Here is a 23,724-nt window from a genome sequence, read left to right on the forward strand (position 1 = left end):
TGGGAGTCGTCTGTCTGCTGTTGTTGTCGCGTTTGTTGTTTCCCTTGCATCTGGGGCTCGCGCTGCTGCTGCTGCTTCGGTGGCTTTTGTTGCTGTCGTGGTCGCTGCTGTTGCTGCTGCCACTGCTGCTGTTGCTGCTGCAGGGCCTGGGCCTGTTGCTCCAGCTTCTCAGTAGTCCCACTCTGGGCCTTCACAAGCTCTTGAAGTGCCTCTGTGGCGGCCAGGATCTGGGTGCCCTGCGACGATTGGAAGGAGGCCGCCCCGGCGTCTGTTAGCGGGTTCTGTCGCACCTGCTCCTCCCTTATCTCCTTCAGCAAATTGAGGGTCTGTGCGTGCTGTTGAACTAGCTGCTGCTGCACCTGTCTAACATGGAGTTCAGTCGCGTCCGGGTTCCTGACCATACCCAGCCGCTTGGCGAGGGCAGTAAAGTCCCTAAGGTGAGCTCCCATTGACTTTACGGCCGTTTTGATCTCCATTTTTGTGTTGGAGGCCACCTGCACCGCTGTCTCCAAGGTATCCATGATGGTCGACAGGGAGTCCAGGAGTTTGGAATATTTTGCCTCTGCTTCGGCACGGGTGGAAACAGGTACTCCACCACTGCTACTCCCCGGACCTTTTGGCTCCTCATTTGTTGCATCGGCCTGATGCACTCCAGAGTTCACCTTTCTGACGGAAGGTGATCCGTTGGTTAGGTTGTTTTGCACCAGTTGGCCAGCTGGTGCGACTGGGTTCTTTTTTTGATTATCTTTTTCCATATAGTTCCCACGAGAGGGCATGAAAGTTGCGTCGCTCCGTGGCAGAGCAGCGTACCACGGAGAAGGCTGAATACTGTGGGGTGCGCCAGGTGCCCCACAGGGTCCTCGTGGACACGTAACTACTTCCGTGCCAAGTGACCCCCGTGACGAGTTAGGGGTTGAAGGGTTTTCTGTCAGGGTTGTCCTTCCCTTAGGGCATTTACTCAACGCGAGCAGGCTGCCTCCAGCCTTTCCGGCCCCAACTGACCAAAGTCAGAGCCGGCTCAAGGCTTCGCTAAGTGCTAGCAGGCTACCTCAGTCCTTACCAGCTCCAACTAATCAAAGTCAGAGCCGGCTCAGCATTTTGTGTAGTGGTTGCCTTCCACTAGGGCTTTGCTAACTGCTAGCAGGCTACCTCCGACCTGCCATCACCAACCAACCAAGGTCAGAGATGGTTCTGTGGGCTCCGACTCCAACCAATTAAGGCCAGAGCCGGGTATGGGACCGCTTGGTAGGACCTAGATAAAGGCCCGCAAGCTCCCCCACCGCGTCAAGGTGGGTCCCGTCGGGGGAGAGATTTAGGGCCCTAACCTCAGCAAACTGGGGCATCAGCCAGTTAACATCTAGGACACTGTATAAAGGTGTCTTCCTACCGAGAGTTACATACGCATCTGAAATATGGGCGGCTGGTGCAAAACTCAAAAAGTCAATTAAACTTGGGAGCATGCAGAGGCCACCGCTACTAGCATAGACTGCAGCGTACAGAACGGCGTCTACGAACTGCTTATCAGTGGATCTAGAAATAGAGAAAAGTGCACTACAAAAAAGCCTGAAAAGCGCAGAAATAAGTCTAGAGTAGTTTCAAGAACAGGAAACAGAAATATTTGGAACATGGCAAGAAAGGTATGAAACGACAAACAAAGGGGACTGGACCAAGGTTATGATACCAGTAGTATATATTTGTATGTTCACAGCCAGCTTTTCCACGGTAATTTTTTTTTTTCAAGGGGAAAATTCTCCCTTGGAGCACTCTGATTTACCGCGTAACACAATACGGTGATTACACAAGATTGTCCACCTATTTGCGCCTTACACAAAAATATTTACCGTATCAACTATTTTTCCCCGTTTTTTAAAATTTTTTCAATCAAATATTTTTATAAAAATTATATTTCAAGTAAAGAACACAAATTATTTAATAAACTTTTTTTATTTTGTTCAATAAAATTACACAAGTTTTCTTACTTCTCTAGTAAAAGGTACATATTCTACAATACGATCATGAATTAACAAACAATAAGCAGTTACACCTGTAAGAGATTCCGATGCTTCAATTTCCAATTGAACATCCACTGCTGAGGCTGTTGCCGAATCATTCTGTTTTGAAGTATCAATAACTATAATGGGTGCGTTCGATAGAAAAGTAGATGGACTCAATATAGGGTTCCGTATACTTTTTTCGTAATACGATTCTTGAAACGATGTATACATATCATATAATAATGTAAAATTATTTTTTGAAAAATCTAAATTCAAATTATCATACGGATATGCAATCGAGTTTAGAAATACTTTAACGTTCGTTAGATTACAATGGTCGAATATACTACAATCTTTTGTTAGTGTATTTTTACGACCTTTTTGTAATCCAATTATAATAAATCGGGGTTTTTCTAATTTTGAAGCGGTTTTCAAGTTCCATACTACTTTTTTAGTAGTCCCGAGTTCAGGATATTCAAAAGTTTCAAAAGATCTAAAAGGAATAAACAAACTTTTTTCTTTTTCTACAAATTTCAATAACTTTAACCTTTCTTCATCATCAACAGTAATATGCGGAACCTTCCAGACTATTTTATTTAATACAACTTTACCTGAAGCAGCAACTATATCACTTTTAAGACTTAACGCATTTAAATCAGTATGACTTCGAGTTAATATTAATTCCAATCTTGAATTCACTAATATTTTTTTATAATCTTCAAACAGTCCTAACCAATATTTCAATAGAATGCAAGCACTGAATTCACCTTTATCGTTTGTTAATTGTGTTCCATTTTTCAAATTCCAGCCAGAATTTTCGTAACAATTATAGTTATCTGGTGTACCAGATAAGTATCCTTTCAGCGAGCTTGTGATTCCAAGAACACGTGTGCTATCTACTTCTATTCCATTTATTTCTAATCGTATTTGTTCGAAGAGGTATGAATAACCATTATTACACAGTTTCACTTTATCAGGTTCAGATATTGTTCCTTCTAAAAAAATAAAGCTCTCGTGTAGATACGGATAAACATCTGTTTGCTGTACTGATATTCGTATTTCATCATTATTATTAAACGATGTTGTGTACGGTGTATATGAATGATATTCAATTTTCGTTATTTTAGAATCCGTCTCGTACCGTGAACTTATATCTAAAATATCACTTTCAGGCATTTTGTTTTAATTGATAACCTAGAGCTTGCAAAATTTTTTTATTTTTCAACGTCAATTTTTTTACTTTATTTGATGTTACCGGTACCACTTTAGTCTTATGACTAGTTGAACTGATCTGAAGTAGCGGATTTATATTGAATTTTAATCCCATATCAAGATCCGTAACGTTTAATATGTAACACGATTGTCAATGCCTCACCAAAATTGTTAATCAATTTATGATCTTGATCAACTAACTGAACGGTTATCGTATCAATATTTGTTTTATTCAATTTGTAATATATTAAATTTGACGGTGACTGTACTACTTTCGATCCTAGCGTTTCACTAGGGAAAAACTCATAAATCGAATGACTTTGAAGATGGTTGTTGAATGATCCTTGAGCTATATTACACATTACTTTTATAGAATTAATTGTGTTTAAATTCATAGGTTTTTCCGATCTATGAGTAGATAAGAGTCTTTCATACTCTGGCTTATATTCTCGTTTTTCAAAACCCAATACAGGTGCCATGCTATGTGCAATCTCAAAGTGTAGTATTCCATTACATTTTATATTTGATCTGAAATCGTTAGGATCAACCGAAATGTCACATGTTAACTGAGTTTTGAATTTTTCATTATAAATATTTATTTGTTCCTTAACGCGATGCTTAATATCTTTAATTTCATAACATCCCTCTTCCAGTTTAATATAACACCACATACGATCATTATTATTATTATGATCACCTACTTCTATAGCAAATTTATTATTATGTTTATTGATATTCGGGAATGAATTAAATGTCTGCAAACATAACAAAGCAATTTCTGAATCTTCGTAAAGGTTTATAGACGGAAAATAATTTGCAGATAATGTGGTTTTGTCCCCGGTTAAACTTAAAGTGACTGACTCGTACATTCTAATATCTGAGATATAAATTTAATAATGAAACTAGTGACGCTTAATATGCAGAGCAACTGTCAATGTCTCATTAAAGTTATCGATCGGATTATTGTTTTGATCAACTAACTGTACAGTTATTGAATTAATGACTGTTTTGTTTAATCTGTAATATATCAAATTTGGTGGCGACTGAACTACTTTCGATCCAGTTCTTCCACTAGGGAAAAACTCATATATTGAATGACTTTGAAGTTGATTGTTGAATGACCCATGTGCTATATTACACATAACTTTTATAGAGTTAATTGTGTTTAAATTAGCAGCTTTTCCCGAACGAAGATCTTCATGTAATGGTCCATAGGTTCTCTTTTCAAATCCAAAAACAGATGCTATACTGTTTGGAACATTTAACTTTAGTCTTCCATTGCATTTAATGTATGTTCTAAAATCGACGTGATCAATAGATACGTTGAATGTTAGCTGTGTTCCCCATTCATTATTGAAGTGATATAACTCTTTCTTAATTTTGTTGTTAATATCTTCAATTTCATAACATCCTTCTTCCAAAATACATATAAACGTTTTTTGTTTATGCGCATGATTTAATGACGGAATTACATCTATCTCCAGTCGGTTATTAGTTAAATTTATGTTTGGAAATAAATTTCGTGTTTTCAAATATAACAAAGCTATTTCCGAATCCTCGTAAACGTTAAGAGGTGGGAAATAATTCGTGGATAATAAAGTTGTGTTTCCAGTCAAACTTAATGTAACAGATTCATGCATAATAAAAATTCAAGACATAAATGTCCACAGTTGAATGAATTGAAATCTTGATAGTTAGAATAATTATATATTATTTTATACTCTTTAAAATAGTGTTGTAATTCAATTGGTGGAGGTAAATCACCAAAGCTATCAAAATATACTACTTTATCTTTATTTTTATGAAACGCTACCCAATGACTTCCATTACCTGAAGATATATCTAAGTTTAAAATACCACATTCATTTACATACGGTTTTTTAGGTAAGTTATCACGTGAAAACACTCCACGGAAATGATTGATTTTCAACTTTGTTATACATTTTATAATATCTTCTGACGAAAGCGGTCTGTTAGGTAGCGTATTTAACAGTTTTTTTTCCATACCTTGTTTTTGTTTAAATTTAAACCACTACCTTTTTTTCTTTTTGAATTTTGAATTGCATTATACACACTAGCACCTCCAGACATTAAGCTACCAAGTGCTGACAATCCCGCAAATATAGGTATTAAGGGAATTACACCTCCTGTTTGTCTCGGTGGTAAAATCAGTCTTTTGCTACCATTTTTTTTCTTAGACATTCTTTTTTTCTTTACTGCTATCATAAGATTTTTTATTTTTGTAGCACGTTTCTTTTTATAACCCATTCCTATTTTTCTTTTAGCTTTCATCGCGTTTGTTACTGCATACGCAACAATTTTCTCCTTTTTAGGAGTATCTATAGCTTTAAATCTTTCCCAAGCACGATTTTCTAACACTTCATCAGCTTTATGTCTATCGTTTAAATTTTTACTAGATGCATACGCAATATCGTGATCACGACAAGCAGTATCCAATGGATTTATTCCTATGTCACCACGATTTAATCTTTTTTTTTAATTTTGTACCTGGCCCACAAAACTGATAACCTGGAACATGAGATTCAAACGGAAGACTATTTATAAGAGAGTTTACAATACCTTTACCAGTCTTTTTCGATTTACACTTTCGAGTTGAACGCATCATCAATAACTGAATATAAAATAAAAATCTTTGAGTATTTATAAGAAAATGGATTTAATTGAACAGAAAGATAAATTAGAAATAATAAACGTAGATGTACAAATATCGAAAAAACCATCAAGACATGGTTCGTTATTACCTGATACTATACGTGCTATATTAGTTGGTCCTAGTGGATCGGGTAAAACAAATATAATGTACAATCTAATCACACATGAAAACGGGTTAAGATTTGAAAATATTTATTTATACTCTAAAAGCTCTAATCAAGAAAAATATGTTTTGTTAAAAAAAATAATGGATGATATACAAGGTGCTAATTTGTTCATATTTACAAACGCAGATAAAGTTATAAAACCTAACTTAACTAAGAAAAATTCTATTATAATTTTTGATGATGTAATATGTGACTCACAGTCTGTTATTAGAGAATACTTTAGCATCTGTAGACATTCAGGTGCTAGCTCCGTATTTTATTTAGCACAAACATATTCTAAAATACCAAAACAGTTGGTAAGAGATAACTCAAACTTTTTAATAATTCTGAAACAAGATGACATGAATTTACGTCATATATTCAATGATCATTCGTCGACAGATATGGATTTCTCAGAATTTCGGAAAATTTCTCATTTATGTTGGAATCAAAGTGATTATGGGTTTATGGTTATTGATAAAACTCGAGAAATGAATGAAGGAAGATATAGATGTGGTTTTCATACGTTTATTAAAATAAAATAATTATATATATATAATATATATATAATGTAACATTGTTATTATCTACATAGTCTTGCCAGTGGTCATACGATACAGTAATATTGAGTTTATTATTTACTATGAACAAAGAAAAAGTTTTGCTGAAAAATTTAATAATATCAAAAAAAAATATTAAACGAAAAATAATGGAAATGAAACGTGGTATTATAGATTCAGATAACTATTTCCGTGAAGCATTTAAACCAATAACTGAACCACTCAGTACAAAAATAGAAAAAAATACATCGTGTAACTTACAACTAGCTGATTATAAAAATGCAGAAACCTCATATACTAGTGGAGAAAATGAAGATGATGAATTAAATTCGACATTTGTAAATTTTTTTGAACGTCCTAAATCACAACGTTATGATAAATCTTATGGTTTACATTATGATAGAACTAGTGATTCTTACAAAATAGGAGATTACTCTGTAACTTTTAGCCATGGTAACTTACAGCTGCTTAATAAATACTATCCATGGACATTAGGACTACAGTCTTTATTATGTGAGAAAGAACCAAAAAATACAACTATACAAGATATGGAATCTTATTACGATATTTTGAAAACTTCTCGAGTTCATTTAAAAGCGGATGGGAAACCAAAAACCTCAAAGTTTCATAAATGGGCGACCGTTGTAAAACCTCTCTACGAAAGAATGAAAAATGAAGAAAAACAGTTAAACGAAGAAATAGTTAAAATTAATAACTCTAGAGCTCCTCGGATAAGCTTTAAACAATTAAACGAACATTTATCTAGTTCGAGTGCTAAACGTAGTAACGTTCATAATAATACAACCATAACAAATGAACCATTTGATTTTAACCCTACAGCAAACAGTTCTATGTCTGTAGATCCTCCAGTTGAAAAGATGTTTAATTTTACTGCATCACCACATGCTAAGAAAGGTTCTGGTTTATATAAAGATGTAATACCTCAAACACAGTTAGTTTATTATGATGATCCAAATGAATTAGTAACTAGATTAAATCTTTTAACATCATCACAAAGAGTTGGTAATACTGGCGTTAGTAATGAAATCATATCTATTTTAGAAGAATTACGTGAGAGGAATATTATAGTATAATGACAACCTTAGAGAATATAGCTAATGAGCTACATCGACCAGCGAGAAAAATATTTCCTAGACGTAGCGTAGTTACACGGTTTAAAGATGATCTCTGGCAAGCTGATTTAATAGACATGCAGTCACATTCTAGACAAAATAAAGGTTTTAAATTCATTTTAATCATAATTGATACATTTACCAAGTATGTATGGGTAGAAGCATTGAAAAATAAAACAGCGGAGGAATGTACAAAAGCTATGTTTAATATATTGAAAAAAGCTAATCCAAAATTGTTACAGACAGATAATGGTACAGAATTTTATAATAATCAATTTCAAGATTTAATGAAAAAATATAAAATTAAACATTATAGTTCATTCAGTGTCATTAAGTGTTCAATTTGTGAACGTGTAATACAAACTCTTAAAAATAAAATATATAAACATTTTACTGCAACAGGTACATGGAATTGGTATAATACAATATCAAAAATTATACAAAACTATAATAATACAAAACATAGAACAATTAAATGTACACCAAGTGAAGCTCGAATGGATGCAAACAAAATTAAACTTAACACACATACAAATATCAAAACATTATACAAACCAAAATTTAAAATTAACGACAAAGTAAGAATATCTAAATATAAACATATATTTGATAAGGGATACACACCAAATTGGACGACAGAAATATTTACAATTTCAAAAATTTTACATACAAATCCAGTAACGTATCAATTAAAAGATGAATCGAACAATATAATCTTAGGTGGTTTTTATGAACAAGAAATTAAATTAACTGATTTTCCAAACACCTTTCTTGTTGAACGTGTTATAAAAAAAGTTGGGAATAAAATGTTTGTCAAGTGGTTAGGTTTTGATACAAGTTATAATTCATGGATAACGTTGTCAGATATATTAAAATAAAATTTTATATTATATTATTTTTATCATATTATTATATTTTACCTTTTTACTGTTTTTCTTTGATAACAATAAAAATTTGTTTATTTACATGAAACATTTAACAATTAAAACATTATATAATACTGATAGATAGCGCTTTTTGTTTATTTCGATTGCGGATATATAAAGTTTTTTAATTTATAGTGGCCATAAGCCAATGTATTAATCCCATCATCCATTATATAACGTTTATCATCGTTAGCACTAAGAACAAGCTTAGTCATAGTTTTCGAATGGACAATATGTTTATTGGATTGAATAAAATTCATTTTTCTATGAGTTTGTTTATCCTCAACAGTTATATGGTTTATAAATGCATTTAATATATCCATGTAATTTTTAAATTTCATGTGATTTTTAATTATATACTTTTTTACACCTTTTGCTTTTTTTTCCTCAACACTATGTACAGTTTTATACGCATATAATTTCGGTCTTAATGAGACAAATTCTTTTAGAATTATTCCTTTCATTTCATCCTTAAAATATCCTGGTTGATTTTTATGTGTCTCACTGAAACAATAATGGTCTTTAGGATAATTAGATGTATCAAAATATGGTAGTAAACTATTTTTTAAATCATCGAAAAAATTTGTTGTTTGGATAGCGTATACCAACGAATCAGTATCTGAATACAAAGAACTAATTTTAGCACCATATTTTTTTTTCATTACATTATAATGAAAGTCATACATAAATGTTTTTGAAACATCTAAAATTGCGAATCCTACATAAATTGCCTTGTCAAATTTAATGATTTCCTTACGCTGATGAATAGCCATAAGATTCTCAGTGTATATAGTTCTGTCTTTAAAATTAGTTTTAACCATTAATTTCCTAGCTTTTTTTGCTGATGAAACAAGTTTTATAGAAGTTCTTGCGCGAACATTTTCCATACATTTACCGAAAACGCTATTGATTAACAACTTCCAAAAATTTTTTTCAAACTCGTTTTTAGCTTCAACTCTCATAGTTGTACACAATTCAATGTATGATGCCATCCATTTGCTTTGTGAAAAGCTAATAGCTCGATGAATTTTCGTCACTTTAATACCGTTTAAAATCGCCTGTTTTAAGTTTTTATAATGTACTATATAGTTTTTTTTTGATGATAATGTAGTAAGCAATTTCTTAGCTTTAGAATTAGGAGGACACTCATTAATGGGTAAAAATGGGAAATCATTATGACTTTTATGTAAATACTTAGGGTACTCGATATCAACTTCTAATATATACCCAACTTCTGAATCATCGGCAATTTTAGTGACATCGATATTGAGATCATTAACCCACTCAAAATCTTTGAAAGGCAATTCTGTTAACATAGATTTACCATACAAATTTACACAGTCAAGATATGTAATCCATGTGATTGGTTCATTCGAATTATAGTCCAGTCCTTCAATATTTGGTATATTTGCTTTAACATATCTTTTAGTTGATTGACAAATGCCCCCCCGGATTGAGTTTTCAAAAAAGAGGAGCATGTTGTAATCCTTTAACCTTTCCAATTTTACCTTAGTGTACTTAAGCATACAATCAAAAGCAAATCCAGGAGCAGTCATGTAATGAGCAGGATCTAATCTGAGAGTAGATAAACATAAGTCTCTAAAATTTTCAAACACGTCAGCCAGTATGGTAACGTCAGTCTTTAAATAAAGATCGCTATACTCACCTAAAGTCTTTATATCGAATGTTCGCCATATATTTTTAGCATGCATATAATCTTTATCGCTTATTTTTTCGTCTGTCAAAGAGTTATAAAATTCAGACTTTGATGGTAAGAAAGTATCATCTAATTTACTCCAACTATCGACATATTCATAAGGGAAGATTCCTTTTTGAGTGACTAGATCTAATGCTTTCATGGAAAATTTTTTAAGAGTTTCTCTAAACCTCAACTTATCTTCAGATAAATTTAATGCAAGTTTACTTAATGATTCGCTCATGAAACGGAATGTATCGACAAATTTAATACTAAATCTATGTGCGATTTCTTTACTAAAGGATATATATTTTTCTGACGAATTAGGAATAACGTGAATATCTTTATCATTACAACCAAGTTCCCGAATTATGAAATGACTATCGTACGATAAATTATGGAAGAAAATTGGTACGAATGAGGGGTTAATTATTTCAAAATTACATTGAAGACAAATACATTGTCTATATTTACCAGTAAAATGACAGTGATCTCGAACTTTAATTAAATTATTATTTTTAAAATGTCTCGAACATTTTCCACAAAACTTAGTATTTTTAAAATTACTTTCTTCTTCTTTAGTTAATTTATTCATCGGTTTATTTGTTTGATAAATTTTATTAATATTATTTCCAATAACAATCATATTTTCCATAAATTTTTTTGCAGCATTTTCACCTCTATAAATTACCACCTTTCTCGGAATTTTGAACTGTTTTACTAGTTCTTTTGATATAACATCATAGTTAACTTTGACATAAAACCCATAGCTCATAATTTCATGTAAATGTGTAGCATAAGTTTTAGATTTTTCGTAACTATTAAATTCACTAGACTTATTTTTAGGAGTTAAAATACATTCAAAATCTGCATAAATAACAATTGGTATTCTCTGTGTATTTTTATAGTTTTTAAAATAAATAAAATCATCATCCCCCTTTTCAAACATTATTGGTCTCCCTAATTGGTTCTTTCTACAATTATGCTGGTGTTCACTCAACCCTTTCTTACCCCAAAGTTTGCTTTTACATGGCTTTTCACTAAAAGTAGTAAAACATCTTTTACAGATAATTAATCTGGAACAGTTTTTAGTTTTCTGACTTCTAATAAATCTTGAAAAATTTTTTATATAACAATAGTGTGATGTGTTATTATTATTAAACAAAAGTAGATCAAAATGTTTTTTTCTTTCAGTATTACAAATATATAGAGGGAAAATATGTTTTTTATCATTTAAACTATAAATATTAATTGATACATTATTTATACGTTCAAATTTTTTTATCTGCCTGATTGGTGTAGGAAAATCTATACATTTAAAATCTAAGCCACTTTTTTTTTCTAACATTTCAAAATATTTCTTATTAAAATAAGTTTTATTTGAACGATTGTCAAACTTTGATAGTATTGAATATTTAAAACATTTAACATCATTATTTTTTACATTTATGACTGCTCTTTTATCTTTGATATATTCAGGAAGATCTAGATACGTTCCTCCTCTGAGAGGATTTACTATATTAATTCTCAATTGTAATGCATCTATTGTTTTAAGTGACCAGCCAGAAGCTTTTGCTAAAAAATCATCTTCTTCACTTAATAATTTATTGAACATCCCATTCAGTAATTTATTAAAATCAGAGGAATTACATGCAAGTGTATTAGAGGTTTTAAATGCTATATCCTGTACTTCTTGTGTGATAATTCGTTCATATACACTATCTACATATAAATTAAATTTTATAGATGTTTGTAGACATGATTCCTTTAACTTTGGAATTATTTTGTCTAAAGTATAGTTAAAAAAAAGTGTGTAGTCTAAAAATTTTAAATTATTCTTAACTATAAAAGTTTTTGAACATTTTTTAAATCTTTCAATTTCAAATATTCCTTCATCAGCATATGTCATTCGCTGACGTTTTGTCACCATTTTTCTTTTCATAATTAAGCTGAAAATAAATTAAATGGAAAAAAAAATATAATAAACAATAATAATATTGTAATCACTTTATTATTTTTTATAGTATAAATCATACAATATTCAGCAAACCTAAGCAACTAGTTTAAAAAAAAAGAAATTAAAAACTTAATTATTATTTAATAAATCATATAGGTATGATAAATGCAATATACAACTTTGTTGGCATCGATAACCTATATGATTAGATTCATCGTAATCACCTTTAATTTCTTTTTTTTTTTTAATAAATTTTCCCTAGTCGACTTCAGGTTTGTTTTTTTGATTTTAATATTAATATCGTTAATCATTTTTTTAAATTTTTTTTCTTCTCTTTCACCATATTTCTGATTTTCCACCTGTTGTTTCAACACTTCATTAATTTCTGTTTTGATGTATGATGTCATGTTTCTACAAATTATATAGATATTTGCAAACTATCTGCTAGTAATAAAATATTAAAATAGTAACACACATCATCATTAAATAATAATTGTTTTTATTTTTACAAGCAAAAAAACATAGCTATAAACATTAAATTAAAATCATAATTTCTTAGAAAAGTAAATGTCATGAAATGTTTGACAACGTATCATCATATCCATACTATATCTTTCTCCATAACAGATTTCCATTTTTCTAACATAATCAATATATTTATTACCATATTTATTAAATATTTCTCTTTTTTCTTTTAAAGAAAACAATTTATCTCTTAATTTATTGATTTCAAATTCATTTGATGATGAACATATCCTGATTAAATAAATGTTATGTTTTATTTCTTTAATTTTTTTTATTAATTTCTTTCGTTTCTAATATATTATTTTTATTATCTTCAATATTCCCTAATCTTAATGATTCCATGGTTTGTAAATTATATTGATATTTATTCATAAGTTCATCTTTGTTTTTTGAATCCATTGTCTGTAATATTATTTCAAATTCATTAATGTTAATACACAGTATGTTAAATCATAGAAACATAGACGGAAAAATCTAATTATAAAATATGTTAAACAACTGTATTGTATATAATATAATTTTTATCTGAATTAAATTAACTTTATAAAAATAAAAAATTAAGTTTAAAAATGTAGGTACACATATTATATATAACTGCGTATTTGTTGTGTACTAAATTTATTTTTCTCCTGTCTAATGTTAAATGAATACATACAATTTGTCATAGATAGATATATTTTTTTATATCTAATAGCAGCCAGTCTTATTGAATACTTATTAGAATTAGAATATTATACTACCTATTTAAATTATTAAAAGTTAACTCAAATTGAGATATTTTTATGTAAATATTGAATATTATACTATGAAGTTTAAAAAATATAGGTACACACATCATATATTACTTAAACCTGTGTATTTGCTGTATAATAAATTTATTTATTTTTCCCTTGAATAATGTTAAATGAATACATAAAATTTAATAAAGATAGATGGAAAAAATGTAATAAAATATATTAACCAACTGTATTGTACACAATTTAATTTTTATCTAAATTAAATGGACTTTATAAAAATATTATCATGAAGTTTAAAAATGTAGGTACACAAATATATATTACTTATAACTGTATACTTGTTATATACTAAATTTATTTTTTCCCTTGAATAATTTAAATGAATACCTACAATTTAATATAGAAAAACTGTAATAATCTAATATATTATTAATCAACTGTATTGTATGTAATTTAATTTTTATCTAAATTAAATGAACTTTATAAAAAGATATAATCATGAAGATTAAAATGTAGGTACACATATTAATATATATTACTTATAACTGTGTATTTGTTGTATACTAAATTTATTTTTTCTCCTGTCTAATGTTAAATGAATACATACAATTTGTTATAGATAACTATATTTTTTATATCTAATAGCAGACAGTCTTATTGAATACTTATTAGAATTAGAATATTATACTACCTATTTCAATTATAAAAACTTAGCTCAAATTGAGATATTTTTATGTAAATATTGAATATTATACTATGATATTCATGAAGTTTAAAAATATAGGTACACACATCATCTATTACTTATACCTGTGTATTTGTTGTATATTAAATTTATTTTTTTCCTTTGAATAATTTTAAATGAATACCTACAATTTAATATAGAAAAAAAATGTAATAAAATATATTAACCAACTGTATTGTAAATAATTTAATTTTTATCTAAATTAAATGAACTTTATAAAAACATAATCATGAAGATTAAAATATAGGAACACATATCATATATTACTATAACTGTGTTCAATGTTAAATGAATACATACAATTCATTATAGATAGACATATTTTTTATATCTAATAGCAGACAGTCTTATTGAATTCTTATTAGAATAAGAATATTATACTACTTATTTCAATTATAAAAACTTAGCTCAAATTGTAATATTTTTATGTAAATATTGAATATTATACTATGATAATATAACATTTTTTTATATTATTGATATCAAATATTATAAAATAATAAATATTGCGTTCGGTGATAATATTAAGCGGTGATAGTGCTAACTGTTCTATGGTGATAGAGACGGTATATATTTTTAAGGTTATGTTCGTTAATAGTAGATTGCTGATGTGTAATAAAATGTAATTACTATCTTATAAATATGATGTTAACATTTTATCATATAATATATAAACATAGATAATATTATCATAAAACTATATTATTATAATGATGATGTGTTTAAATCATTGTTATTCTGTTTCTAGTTTTTTTTTTAAAATAGGAGTAAAGATTAAAAGTTTTAATAAAATAATAAAATAGGTACTTACATAGTTAGTGTTGAAGTATTCTAAGTCTGACTGTTGACTGTTTTCTGAGTCTGGCTGACGGTTGCTATTGTTGTTGAAGATGTTTTACGTTTTTGATGGTCTGTTCTGATGTAACTGTTTTGCTGGAGAGTCGAGGATGGTTGCTGTTCTGTAGCTTCTTGGTCTGTTAGAGCTGCTGGTGAACTGATGACTTTATGTTTAAAAATTCGGTGTTTTATACTAGAGTTTAACCCTCTCTTTGAACATTGAGTATTAGGTACCTCTCATAATCCTGAGATGATTGTACATTATATTACTTAATACCATTCTCTTTTGTCCATGTAAGAACATGTTTGTAGTCTTTCATGCAAATTCTTATTACATTATTATATGAGAAGTCTATTTGAATATATACATTCTAATTTATTTTAAATTATATTTGATATTTTAACCAGTTCATATAATGTCTTGTTCATATATAATCATTTTTTTTTTGGAAATGTTTTTTCAGGTCATTGCTATTAACCTTTAACGTTTTTATATCTGAAATCCGGTTCATACTAATTATTTTTTTGATTCTAATAAATGTTAATATTATATACATATATTATACTATTATTGCTTATATTACATATTTGTTGAAAAGTCTTTTGAGGTCATTAACGTTGTTATATCAAATCTGATTTTCAAGGCGGGTGATTATTTTAGATCCTGTTTCTTTAATAATTCATATAATGCCACTTGTGTTCATGTAAAACAAGTTTGTAGAAAGGTTTTTCAAGTCATTGCTATTAACATTAGCATTTTACATATATAAATTATTGTGGTAGTGGCTAATATCTGTGTATAAAAGCCAATGTAAAACCATTAACGTTCATCAGTCCTCAACACAGTCTACAACGCAGCTCAAAAATGTCTTATAGAACATCAATTATTTCTTCAGAATCAGAGGTAAGTAAAGTTTTTTTAAAAACCAAATAACAAATTGGAGGTCAGTCGTAACACTACTCAACGTTATGGTTATAATTATTAAGAAACATAAAAAAATAAAATATGTTTCTTTTAGATATCAGTTATAAAACCACTTGTACATTTTTAAATAAAAAAAAAAATATTATTTTTATGATCCATAGAATGAACATTTCAGTGAATCCGTTGACTCTAAAGTTAAACCGTTAGCATCAACATCTAAAACAAAAACCACTTTAAAACGTGGTGTTGAGAAGACGAATGAAAAAAAATCTACAAATAAGAAGCAGATGAAAATGGTTAGTTAAATTATTTTTTATTATAAATAAAATATATATATATATATATATAAATTATATTTTTCATTTATAGAATGCATCATACAGAGACAATGTTGGTGATCGTTTAAGATCAGAAGAATATGATGAGGAAGTTTTCAATTCGCTAACTTTTCGACAAGGTGACGGTTTAATTACGATAAAAACTACATTTGAGGAGAAGCCAACAGATTACTGGGTGATAACACATTATAAATGTTCAAATATTGAAAATGTTCCGGTTAAGGATAGGTAAATAATTTATAATTAATTTACTTTTTTTAAACTATTGTTAATCTTTTTCAATAGGTATTTTTATTATCACTTCATTTCATGATTTAAAAAATAATAATTATAGGTGGAAGTTTAGTGAAGCTGGTGTTAAGTTGTATACAAGCGAAAAGTCAAAAGACCAGACATTGAATGTAAGCTTGAATCAGACCATGCAGTCAATATTTGACACGATGCTACAAGACCCAGGACGTCGTACAATCAAAAGTAAAATAATAGGCTAATTATTATATGTTTTTTTAAAAAATGAGTTTTTTATTGAATAAACAATACAATATATTATATAAATATTTGTTTATTTTATACTATTAAATCCTGAAGTATTAAGTCTGACATTGTATTAAAATGGTATTGTAATATTTCATATAGGAATGATGTGTCATCGTTTTGCAGATGAGTGTAATAACTAAAATCATAGTTTTGTATATACTGGTTTGTGAATTCATTTCTCTGACAACTGATAGGTAGACCACGGACGTCGTTTTTTATTAGATCGTAAGCTGTGTTAAATGTAGCTTGGTAACTTGGTAGACGTTTCTGTTTTTCTACAATGTAGAGATCTACACAATGTTGAAGCTGTTTAAGTCTACATAAATCTATATGTGATAAAGTGATATAATCATCATTGATATGTAAAGTAATTGAACTCTGCTTAACATTAGTTGAATATGTAAAGTTATCAGATATTTTTGTTCGTCTACATCTGGTGTGTAAATTATTAGTAATTGAAATGTAATTAGATTCAGACATGAGTGTAAACCATTGTTCTAAGTTTAAAGTAATTATCTTCTTTGATAATTTACATTCTAATAACACAATAATCGAAATTTGTTTATTAATTAATAAACCGACTGTAACGCTCTTCTTACTATACGGACGAATGTCGAAGGTTGATTTTGATACGATTATAGGTAGAACCATGATGAATAATATTTATAGTAATGTTTCAGACTATCAATATGAAAAAATCTAGTATAATGTAACTGATGGAACATATACTTTGAACTGAGGTTTTTTTTCATCAGTAAACATATTATATACTAAATCTGTTGTAAAAAAAAAATGGTAAAAAAAATGTGAACGTACAGTTCAGTAGATTAGTGTGTAGTGAAGGGAGTAGAGGGAATTATTTATACTTACTTACCTGAAACATGAAATTAACTTATTAAATTAACCTAACGCACTAATCCACTGAACTATACGTCCACGAGATATTAGATTAAAAACTAACACATATAAGTTGTTTATAATATTTTTTTTTTATTTATTACAACATATAATGAAAAGACATGATTTAGCAAACGGTGTCGTATGACCTAGTTTCACAATTACAAATATATTCATTGTTACAATATTTACTTAACACTTTTTGAACAAACTGATTTCCCTTCATTAATAATACATATATACACTTTGGATTATATCTGCAATGTTCAATCCAAACGTCATCTTCTCGTTTCCAATTATGAAGAATAAGTCCACAGCAAAAGCATTCGACGATATCTTCTACTCCTGTATATTTTAACCCACATTCAGCTAGAGCATATTTATTTTGAAAACAATTTAAAGGAAAATGTTCAAAAGATCTTAATCTTGAATAAATTGAAGTATATCCTGGATGGGTTGGAACTGAATTATTTCGTATACGATGAACTAATGATTGAAAATCGCTTGTAAGTTTTGGTAAATTCATTTCTTTAATTAATTGAAATAATAACTTGAAAAACACAACTCGAATACACGACGGATCAGCAGTAACTAAATGTAAAATTATTAACTTGCAACTAAATAGTAGAAATTAAAATATATAAATTTTTAAAAACTAGAACAGTGTAACCAACATGATTAAAAACATAAAAACAATCTCCCTGTAATTTTTATAAAAATTAGCGATATTTGATTGAAAAAATTTTAAAAAACGGGGAAAAATAGTTGATACGGTAAATATTTTTGTGTAAGCCGCAAATAGGTGGACAATCTTGTGTAATCACCGTATTGTGTTACGCGGTAAATCAGAGTGCTCCAAGCGAGAATTTTCCCCTTGAAAAAAAAAAATTACCGTGGAAAAGCTGGCTGTGAACATACAAATATATACTACTGATACCCAGTGTACGTGAGCGGTATATGCTACCAATGACACTAGACCACTATACAACACAAATGTTGACAGGACATGGTGACTTTAAATCCAAACGATTTCAGTCCAAGCTAGTGGCATCACCCAACTGTGAGTGCAAAAATGGGTCCGAAACTGTACAGCATGCGATGTACAGATGCCCGAGAACCGAAGAATACTGAGCCGAGTTGAAGGCAGCTATGGCCGAAGAACAAGAGGACTGGTCACCCAGGAACGGGGCTTTTCTCAAAACGAGAAGAACATATGAGGTGCTAAGGAGGTTTGCCAGGAAGTCATTAACTAACAGAGCAGACAGATAAGGACCAGAGAATGATCTGGCCAGCCGGGGTCGCCGTCTGGGACGCGGACACGCCGAAACCTTCGGGGACTAGGGTATTGCGAGGTTTTGACCGCGACCTCATGAAGAGCGGGTCGATCACTCCGGTGATGCCTCCGAGAGGCGTGATACAGGCTACCGAGCCTCTAACTCGGGGGTCGCGGCCACTGCGCCGGCAGCGAGCGCTGCCCGGTAAGGGTCCACCATGAACCCGCGGTACACGGCCCAAATCTTGGTAGGATCACAGCTGAGGTTTAGGCCGACGAAGCTCGGTCCGGGCATCACACCATTGATGTGCTTTCCTAACGGGAGCGAGAATGGTACTTCGGGATGTGGGAAACCTACGCACGGACACTCTCCCGACTTCGTTGAGAACGGGTGCTCCGTGCGGGGCTGGTGGTCCATCGACGACCCACGACCGCTGTCCGCTGGGTCACTCCGGTGGACACCGGCCGTGAACCTCCGTGGCTCTTGACTAGCGCACACCGCTAACATAAGGTCCACGGTTGTAGCCGCAAGGCATCAAACCCGGGAGTCTTCGTGATACTTATGAGTTATGATGTACTATTTTTTTTTTTTTTACCTATTCAATAAATATTGCTTTAGACTGTTTTAAGTACGTGTTGTTTTGTCCTTGGTACCCTAAAATCTGTTCAAAATACATATTTCAAGTTCATGTCGACGACGAATCTTTCAAATATCCCTAGCCCCTAGGGATAGGACAATACTTTTATTTGTGGTAAGTAGTATATATTTGTATGTTCACAGCCAGCTTTTCCACGGTAAAAATTTTTTTTCAAGCGGAAAATTCTCGCTTGGAGCACACTGATTTACCGCGTAACACAATACGGTGATTACACAAGATTGTCCACCTCTATGCCTCTTACACAAAAATATTTACCGTATCAACTATTTTTTCCCGTTTTTTAAAATTTTTTCAATCAAATATCGCTAATTTTTATAAAAATTACAGGGAGATTGTTTTTATGTTTTTAATCACGTTGGTTACACTGTTCTAGTTTTTAAAAATTTATATATTTAATTTCTACCACGGTTTAAAATATATATATATATATATCTTAAACCGTGATTTCTACTATTTAGTTGCAAGTTAATAATTTTACATTTAGTTACTGCTGATCCGTCGTGTATTCGTGTGGTGTTTTTTCAAGTTATTATTTCAATTAATTAAAGAAATGAATTTACCAAAACTTTCAAGCGATTTTCAATCATTAGTTCATCGTATACGAAATAATTCAGTTCCAACCCATCCAGGATATACTTCAATTTATTCAAGATTAAGATCTTTCGAACATTTTCCTTTAAATTGTTTTCAAAATAAATATGCTCTAGCTGAATGTGGGTTAAAATATACAGGAGTAGAAGATATCGTCGAATGCTTTTGCTGTGGACTTATTCTTCATAATTGGATACGAGAAGATGACGTTAGGATTGAACATTGCAGATATAATCCAAAGTGTATATATGTATTATTAATGAAGGGAAATCAATTTGTTCAAAAAGTGTTAAGTAAATATTGTAACAATGAATATATTTGTAATTGTGAAACTAGGTCATACGACACCGTTTGCTAAATCATGTTCTTTCATTATATGTTGTAATAAATAAAAAAAATATTATAAACAACTTATATGTGTTAGTTTTTAATCTAATATCTCGTGGACGTGTAGTTCAGTGGATTAGTGCGTTAAGTTAATTTAATAAGTTAATTTCATGTTTCAGGTAAGTAAGTATGAATAATTCCCTCTACTCCCTTCACTACACACTAATCTACTGAACTGTACGTTCACATTTTTTTTACCATTTTTTTTTACAACAGATTTAGTATATAATATGTTTACTGATGAAAAAAAACCTCAGTTCAAAGTATATGTTCCATCAGTTACATTATACTAGATTTTTTTCATATTGATAGTCTGAAACATATTATTATAAATATTATTCATCATGGTTCTACCTATAATCGTATCAAAATCAACCTTCGACATTCGTCCGTATAGTAAGAAGAGCGTTACAGTCGGTTTATTAATTAATAAACAAATTTCGATTATTGTGTTATTAGAATGTAAATTATCAAAGAAGATAATTACTTTAAACTTAGAACAATGGTTTACACTCATGTCTGAATCTAATTACATTTAAATTACTAATAATTTACACACCAGATGTAGACGAACAAAAATATCTGATAACTTTACATATTCAACTAATGTTAAGCAGAGTTCAATTACTTTACATATCAATGATGGTTATATCACTTTATCACATATAGATTTATGTAGACTTAAACAGCTTCAACATTGTGTAGACCTCTACAAAACAGAAACGTCTACCAAGTTACCAAGCTACATTTAACACAGCTTACGATCTAATAAAAAACGACGTCCGTGGTCTACCTATCAGTTGTCAGAGAAATGAATTCACAAACCAGTATATACAAAACTATGATTTTAGTTATTACACTCATCTGCAAAACGATGACACATCATTCCTATATGAAATATTACAATACCATTTTAATACAATGTCAGACTTAATACTTCAGGATTTAATAGTATAAAGTAAATAAATATTTATATAATATATTGTATTGTTTATTCAATAAAAAACTCATTTTTAAAAAAAAAAAACATATAATAATTAGCCTATTATTTTACTTTTGATTGTACGACGTCCTGGGTCTTGTAGCATCGTGTCAAATATTGACTGCATGGTCTGATTCAAGCTAACATTCAATGTCTGGTCTTTTGACTTTTCGCTTGTATACAACTTAACACCAGCTTCACTAAACTTCCACCTATAATTATTTTTTTTTTTTTAAATCATGAAATGAAGTGATAATAAAAATACCTATTGAAAAAGATTAACAATAGTTTAAAAAAATTAAATTAATGATAAATTATTTACCTATCCTTAACTGGAACATTTTCAATATTTGAACATTTATAATGTGTTATCACCCAGTAATCTGTTGGCTTCTCCTCAAATGTAGTTTTTATCGTAATTAAACCATCACCTTGTCGAAAAGTTAACGAATTGAAAACTTCCTCATCATATTCTTCTGATCTTAAACGATCACCAACATTGTCTCTGTATGATGCATTCTAAAAAAAAAAAAAGGAAAAAAATAAAAAAAATAAAACAATGGCTGAAATGGATATAGATAAAGCCACAGCTTTGATTCCGGTGTGTACAGGAGCAAAGAATGTATCAGAATTTATTAATACATGTGATATCGCGGTAAAATCGGTAGATAAAAGTAATTTACCATTATTAATAAAAATAATAAACTCGAAATTAGCAGGTAATGCACTAGAGGCAACAAAATATAGGGACACAGAAAAATGGGAGTATATAAAGTCAATTTTAAAGGGAGCATTTGAACATAGAGCATCTGAGAGAACGTTAACAATAGGATTAAATTTCGCGCGTATGAAAGAAAATGAGGACGTAACCAGTTTCGCAGGACGAGTTGAGGAATTATTTTATAAATTATGTAAGGAAGGTTCGAAAGATATGACAGAAGAGGAAAGCAAAGTATATAAAAAACAACTTAAAAATCAAGCATTAATAATTTTTGTAAACGGTTTACCGAAACATTTAAATTTAGCACTAAAAGCTAGGGATCCGAAAACGTTAGAAACTGCTATGCAATTCGCAAAAGATGAGGAAATGGAACATAATGCTAACTTACAAATGGAAAAATTACAAAAAGATTTAGAAAAACAAAATTTAAACGGAAATAGTAATACATCGGGAAATAATTTCAAACAAAATAATAATAGTCAAAATTTTAATCGCGGTGGTCAGAATAACGGATATAACAATAATAATAATAATAATTTCAGACGTAGTAACGGTTATAATAATTTTAATCGAAGTTTTAATCGTGGCGGATATAACGGGTATGGACGACAAAATTTTGCTAATAATAATAATCAGAATATGACAACTAATAATAATAATAATAATAATAATAATGCATGTTATAATAAATTGTGGAAAGAATAGTCATTTAGCAAGAGATTGTAGATTACCAAGGCAAAACAACGATACACAGTTCGGTACCAATAATAGGCAACAAAATGCAAATAATAATACGCATACAATTAATAATAATAATGGACAACTACATTGTATCTATTGCAATAATGTGGGACATGAAATTGTAAACTGTTATACTAAATTACGTAATGAAAGGAATAATTCTAATGTTTCAAAAAACTCGATGGTGCCAACTCAGGGCGTCAGGTTGGTGCAGGAGATAATAGACGCAGAATCGCCATTAAACAATGTTTACATGTAACAACCGTAATATATAATAATCACGTAACAGTAGAATCACCTAATTTTAGTACAAAAACAATTACGTTATTATTAGACACAGGTAGCGATTTAAATATTGTTAAAATAAATAAATTAATAGGCAAAACGGTAATAGACGAAAATCAGAAAATATATTTAAAAGGGATAAATGAAAAAATAGTACCGACTATAGGAAAAACTAAAATAAAATTAATAATTGATAAAAAAGAATTTATAACAGAATATCAAGTAGTGAATAAGCAATTTCCGGTTG

The 23,724-nt window shown here is 30.0% G+C and overlaps 8 protein-coding genes and 1 pseudogene across 8 annotated transcripts; 4 read left to right on the plus strand and 5 right to left on the minus strand.

Annotated features, from left to right (window-relative positions):
• Window positions 1-1,214: 1,214 nt before the first annotated feature.
• Window positions 1,215-3,172, minus strand: LOC149059251 (uncharacterized). Its single transcript, XM_089223280.1, has 2 exons — window positions 2,719-3,172; window positions 1,215-1,530 (listed from the first exon to the last, which is right to left on the minus strand). The coding sequence occupies exons 1-2, from the start codon at window positions 3,168-3,170 to the stop codon at window positions 1,215-1,217; spliced, it is 768 nt and encodes a 255-aa protein (XP_089079406.1). The 5' UTR covers window positions 3,171-3,172.
• Window positions 3,173-3,300: 128 nt separating this feature from the next.
• Window positions 3,301-4,075, minus strand: LOC149059252 (uncharacterized). The gene has a single exon (XM_089217788.1). It carries the CDS (start codon window positions 4,073-4,075, stop codon window positions 3,323-3,325), a length of 753 nt encoding a protein of 250 aa, XP_089073914.1. The 3' UTR covers window positions 3,301-3,322.
• A 1,794-nt stretch (window positions 4,076-5,869) lies between these two features.
• On the plus strand, window positions 5,870-6,520 carry LOC149059253 (uncharacterized). Its single transcript, XM_089217595.1, has 3 exons — window positions 5,870-6,010; window positions 6,167-6,342; window positions 6,428-6,520. Exons 1-3 carry the CDS (start codon window positions 5,878-5,880, stop codon window positions 6,518-6,520), a joined length of 402 nt encoding a protein of 133 aa, XP_089073721.1. The 5' UTR covers window positions 5,870-5,877.
• Window positions 6,521-6,668: 148 nt separating this feature from the next.
• Window positions 6,669-7,748, plus strand: LOC149059254 (uncharacterized). The gene has a single exon (XM_089216193.1). The coding sequence runs from the start codon at window positions 6,669-6,671 to the stop codon at window positions 7,677-7,679; it is 1,011 nt and encodes a 336-aa protein (XP_089072319.1). The 3' UTR covers window positions 7,680-7,748.
• A 590-nt stretch (window positions 7,749-8,338) lies between these two features.
• On the minus strand, window positions 8,339-10,489 carry LOC149059255 (uncharacterized). The gene has a single exon (XM_089217918.1). The coding sequence runs from the start codon at window positions 10,354-10,356 to the stop codon at window positions 8,740-8,742; it is 1,617 nt and encodes a 538-aa protein (XP_089074044.1). The 5' UTR covers window positions 10,357-10,489; the 3' UTR covers window positions 8,339-8,739.
• Window positions 10,490-10,821: 332 nt separating this feature from the next.
• On the minus strand, window positions 10,822-15,245 carry LOC149059256 (uncharacterized; annotated as a pseudogene).
• A 330-nt stretch (window positions 15,246-15,575) lies between these two features.
• On the plus strand, window positions 15,576-16,959 carry LOC149059257 (uncharacterized). Its single transcript, XM_089215666.1, has 4 exons — window positions 15,576-16,045; window positions 16,228-16,362; window positions 16,436-16,632; window positions 16,739-16,959. Exons 1-4 carry the CDS (start codon window positions 16,007-16,009, stop codon window positions 16,893-16,895), a joined length of 528 nt encoding a protein of 175 aa, XP_089071792.1. The 5' UTR covers window positions 15,576-16,006; the 3' UTR covers window positions 16,896-16,959.
• A 4,816-nt stretch (window positions 16,960-21,775) lies between these two features.
• LOC149059258 (uncharacterized) lies at window positions 21,776-22,249 on the minus strand (the record flags this gene model as incomplete). Its single annotated transcript, XM_089223287.1, has 2 exons — window positions 21,776-21,942; window positions 22,053-22,249. Coding segments are annotated over 2 exons (354 nt in total), but the record flags the coding sequence as incomplete, so codon positions are not given.
• Window positions 22,250-22,289: 40 nt separating this feature from the next.
• On the plus strand, window positions 22,290-23,451 carry LOC149059259 (uncharacterized). Its single transcript, XM_089223292.1, has 2 exons — window positions 22,290-23,069; window positions 23,152-23,451. The coding sequence occupies exons 1-2, from the start codon at window positions 22,290-22,292 to the stop codon at window positions 23,449-23,451; spliced, it is 1,080 nt and encodes a 359-aa protein (XP_089079418.1).
• Window positions 23,452-23,724: the final 273 nt, after the last annotated feature.

The sequence above is a fragment of the Diuraphis noxia genome, unplaced genomic scaffold (genome assembly GCF_037042655.1).
Source record: "Diuraphis noxia isolate RWA-SAM2 unplaced genomic scaffold, SU_Dnox_SAM2 contig0001, whole genome shotgun sequence".
NCBI classification, from domain to species: domain Eukaryota; kingdom Metazoa; phylum Arthropoda; class Insecta; order Hemiptera; family Aphididae; genus Diuraphis; species Diuraphis noxia.

What these genes read in the sequence shown, in the direction of transcription:
- LOC149059251 (XM_089223280.1), bottom strand. Translation starts at nt 3,170, where the DNA reads ATGCCTGAAAGTGATATTTTAGATATAAGTTCACGGTACGAGACGGAT. An exon ending in TTGAAATATTGGTTAGGACT is followed by an intron (nt 1,531 to 2,718) that starts GTTTGAAGATTA and finishes CTCTATTTCTAG; the next exon opens with ATCCACTGATAAGCAGTTCG.
- LOC149059252 (XM_089217788.1), bottom strand. Translation starts at nt 4,075, where the DNA reads ATGTACGAGTCAGTCACTTTAAGTTTAACCGGGGACAAAACCACATTA.
- LOC149059253 (XM_089217595.1), top strand. Translation starts at nt 5,878, where the DNA reads ATGGATTTAATTGAACAGAAAGATAAATTAGAAATAATAAACGTAGAT. An exon ending in AGTTGGTCCTAGTGGATCGG is followed by an intron (nt 6,011 to 6,166) that starts GTAAAACAAATA and finishes TCATATTTACAA; the next exon opens with ACGCAGATAAAGTTATAAAA. An exon ending in CTAAAATACCAAAACAGTTG is followed by an intron (nt 6,343 to 6,427) that starts GTAAGAGATAAC and finishes ATTCGTCGACAG; the next exon opens with ATATGGATTTCTCAGAATTT.
- LOC149059254 (XM_089216193.1), top strand. Translation starts at nt 6,669, where the DNA reads ATGAACAAAGAAAAAGTTTTGCTGAAAAATTTAATAATATCAAAAAAA.
- LOC149059255 (XM_089217918.1), bottom strand. Translation starts at nt 10,356, where the DNA reads ATGCATGCTAAAAATATATGGCGAACATTCGATATAAAGACTTTAGGT.
- LOC149059257 (XM_089215666.1), top strand. Translation starts at nt 16,007, where the DNA reads ATGTCTTATAGAACATCAATTATTTCTTCAGAATCAGAG. An exon ending in TTATTTCTTCAGAATCAGAG is followed by an intron (nt 16,046 to 16,227) that starts GTAAGTAAAGTT and finishes TATGATCCATAG; the next exon opens with AATGAACATTTCAGTGAATC. An exon ending in AATGTTCCGGTTAAGGATAG is followed by an intron (nt 16,633 to 16,738) that starts GTAAATAATTTA and finishes TAATAATTATAG; the next exon opens with GTGGAAGTTTAGTGAAGCTG.
- LOC149059259 (XM_089223292.1), top strand. Translation starts at nt 22,290, where the DNA reads ATGGCTGAAATGGATATAGATAAAGCCACAGCTTTGATTCCGGTGTGT. An exon ending in GGTATGGACGACAAAATTTT is followed by an intron (nt 23,070 to 23,151) that starts GCTAATAATAAT and finishes AATTGTGGAAAG; the next exon opens with AATAGTCATTTAGCAAGAGA.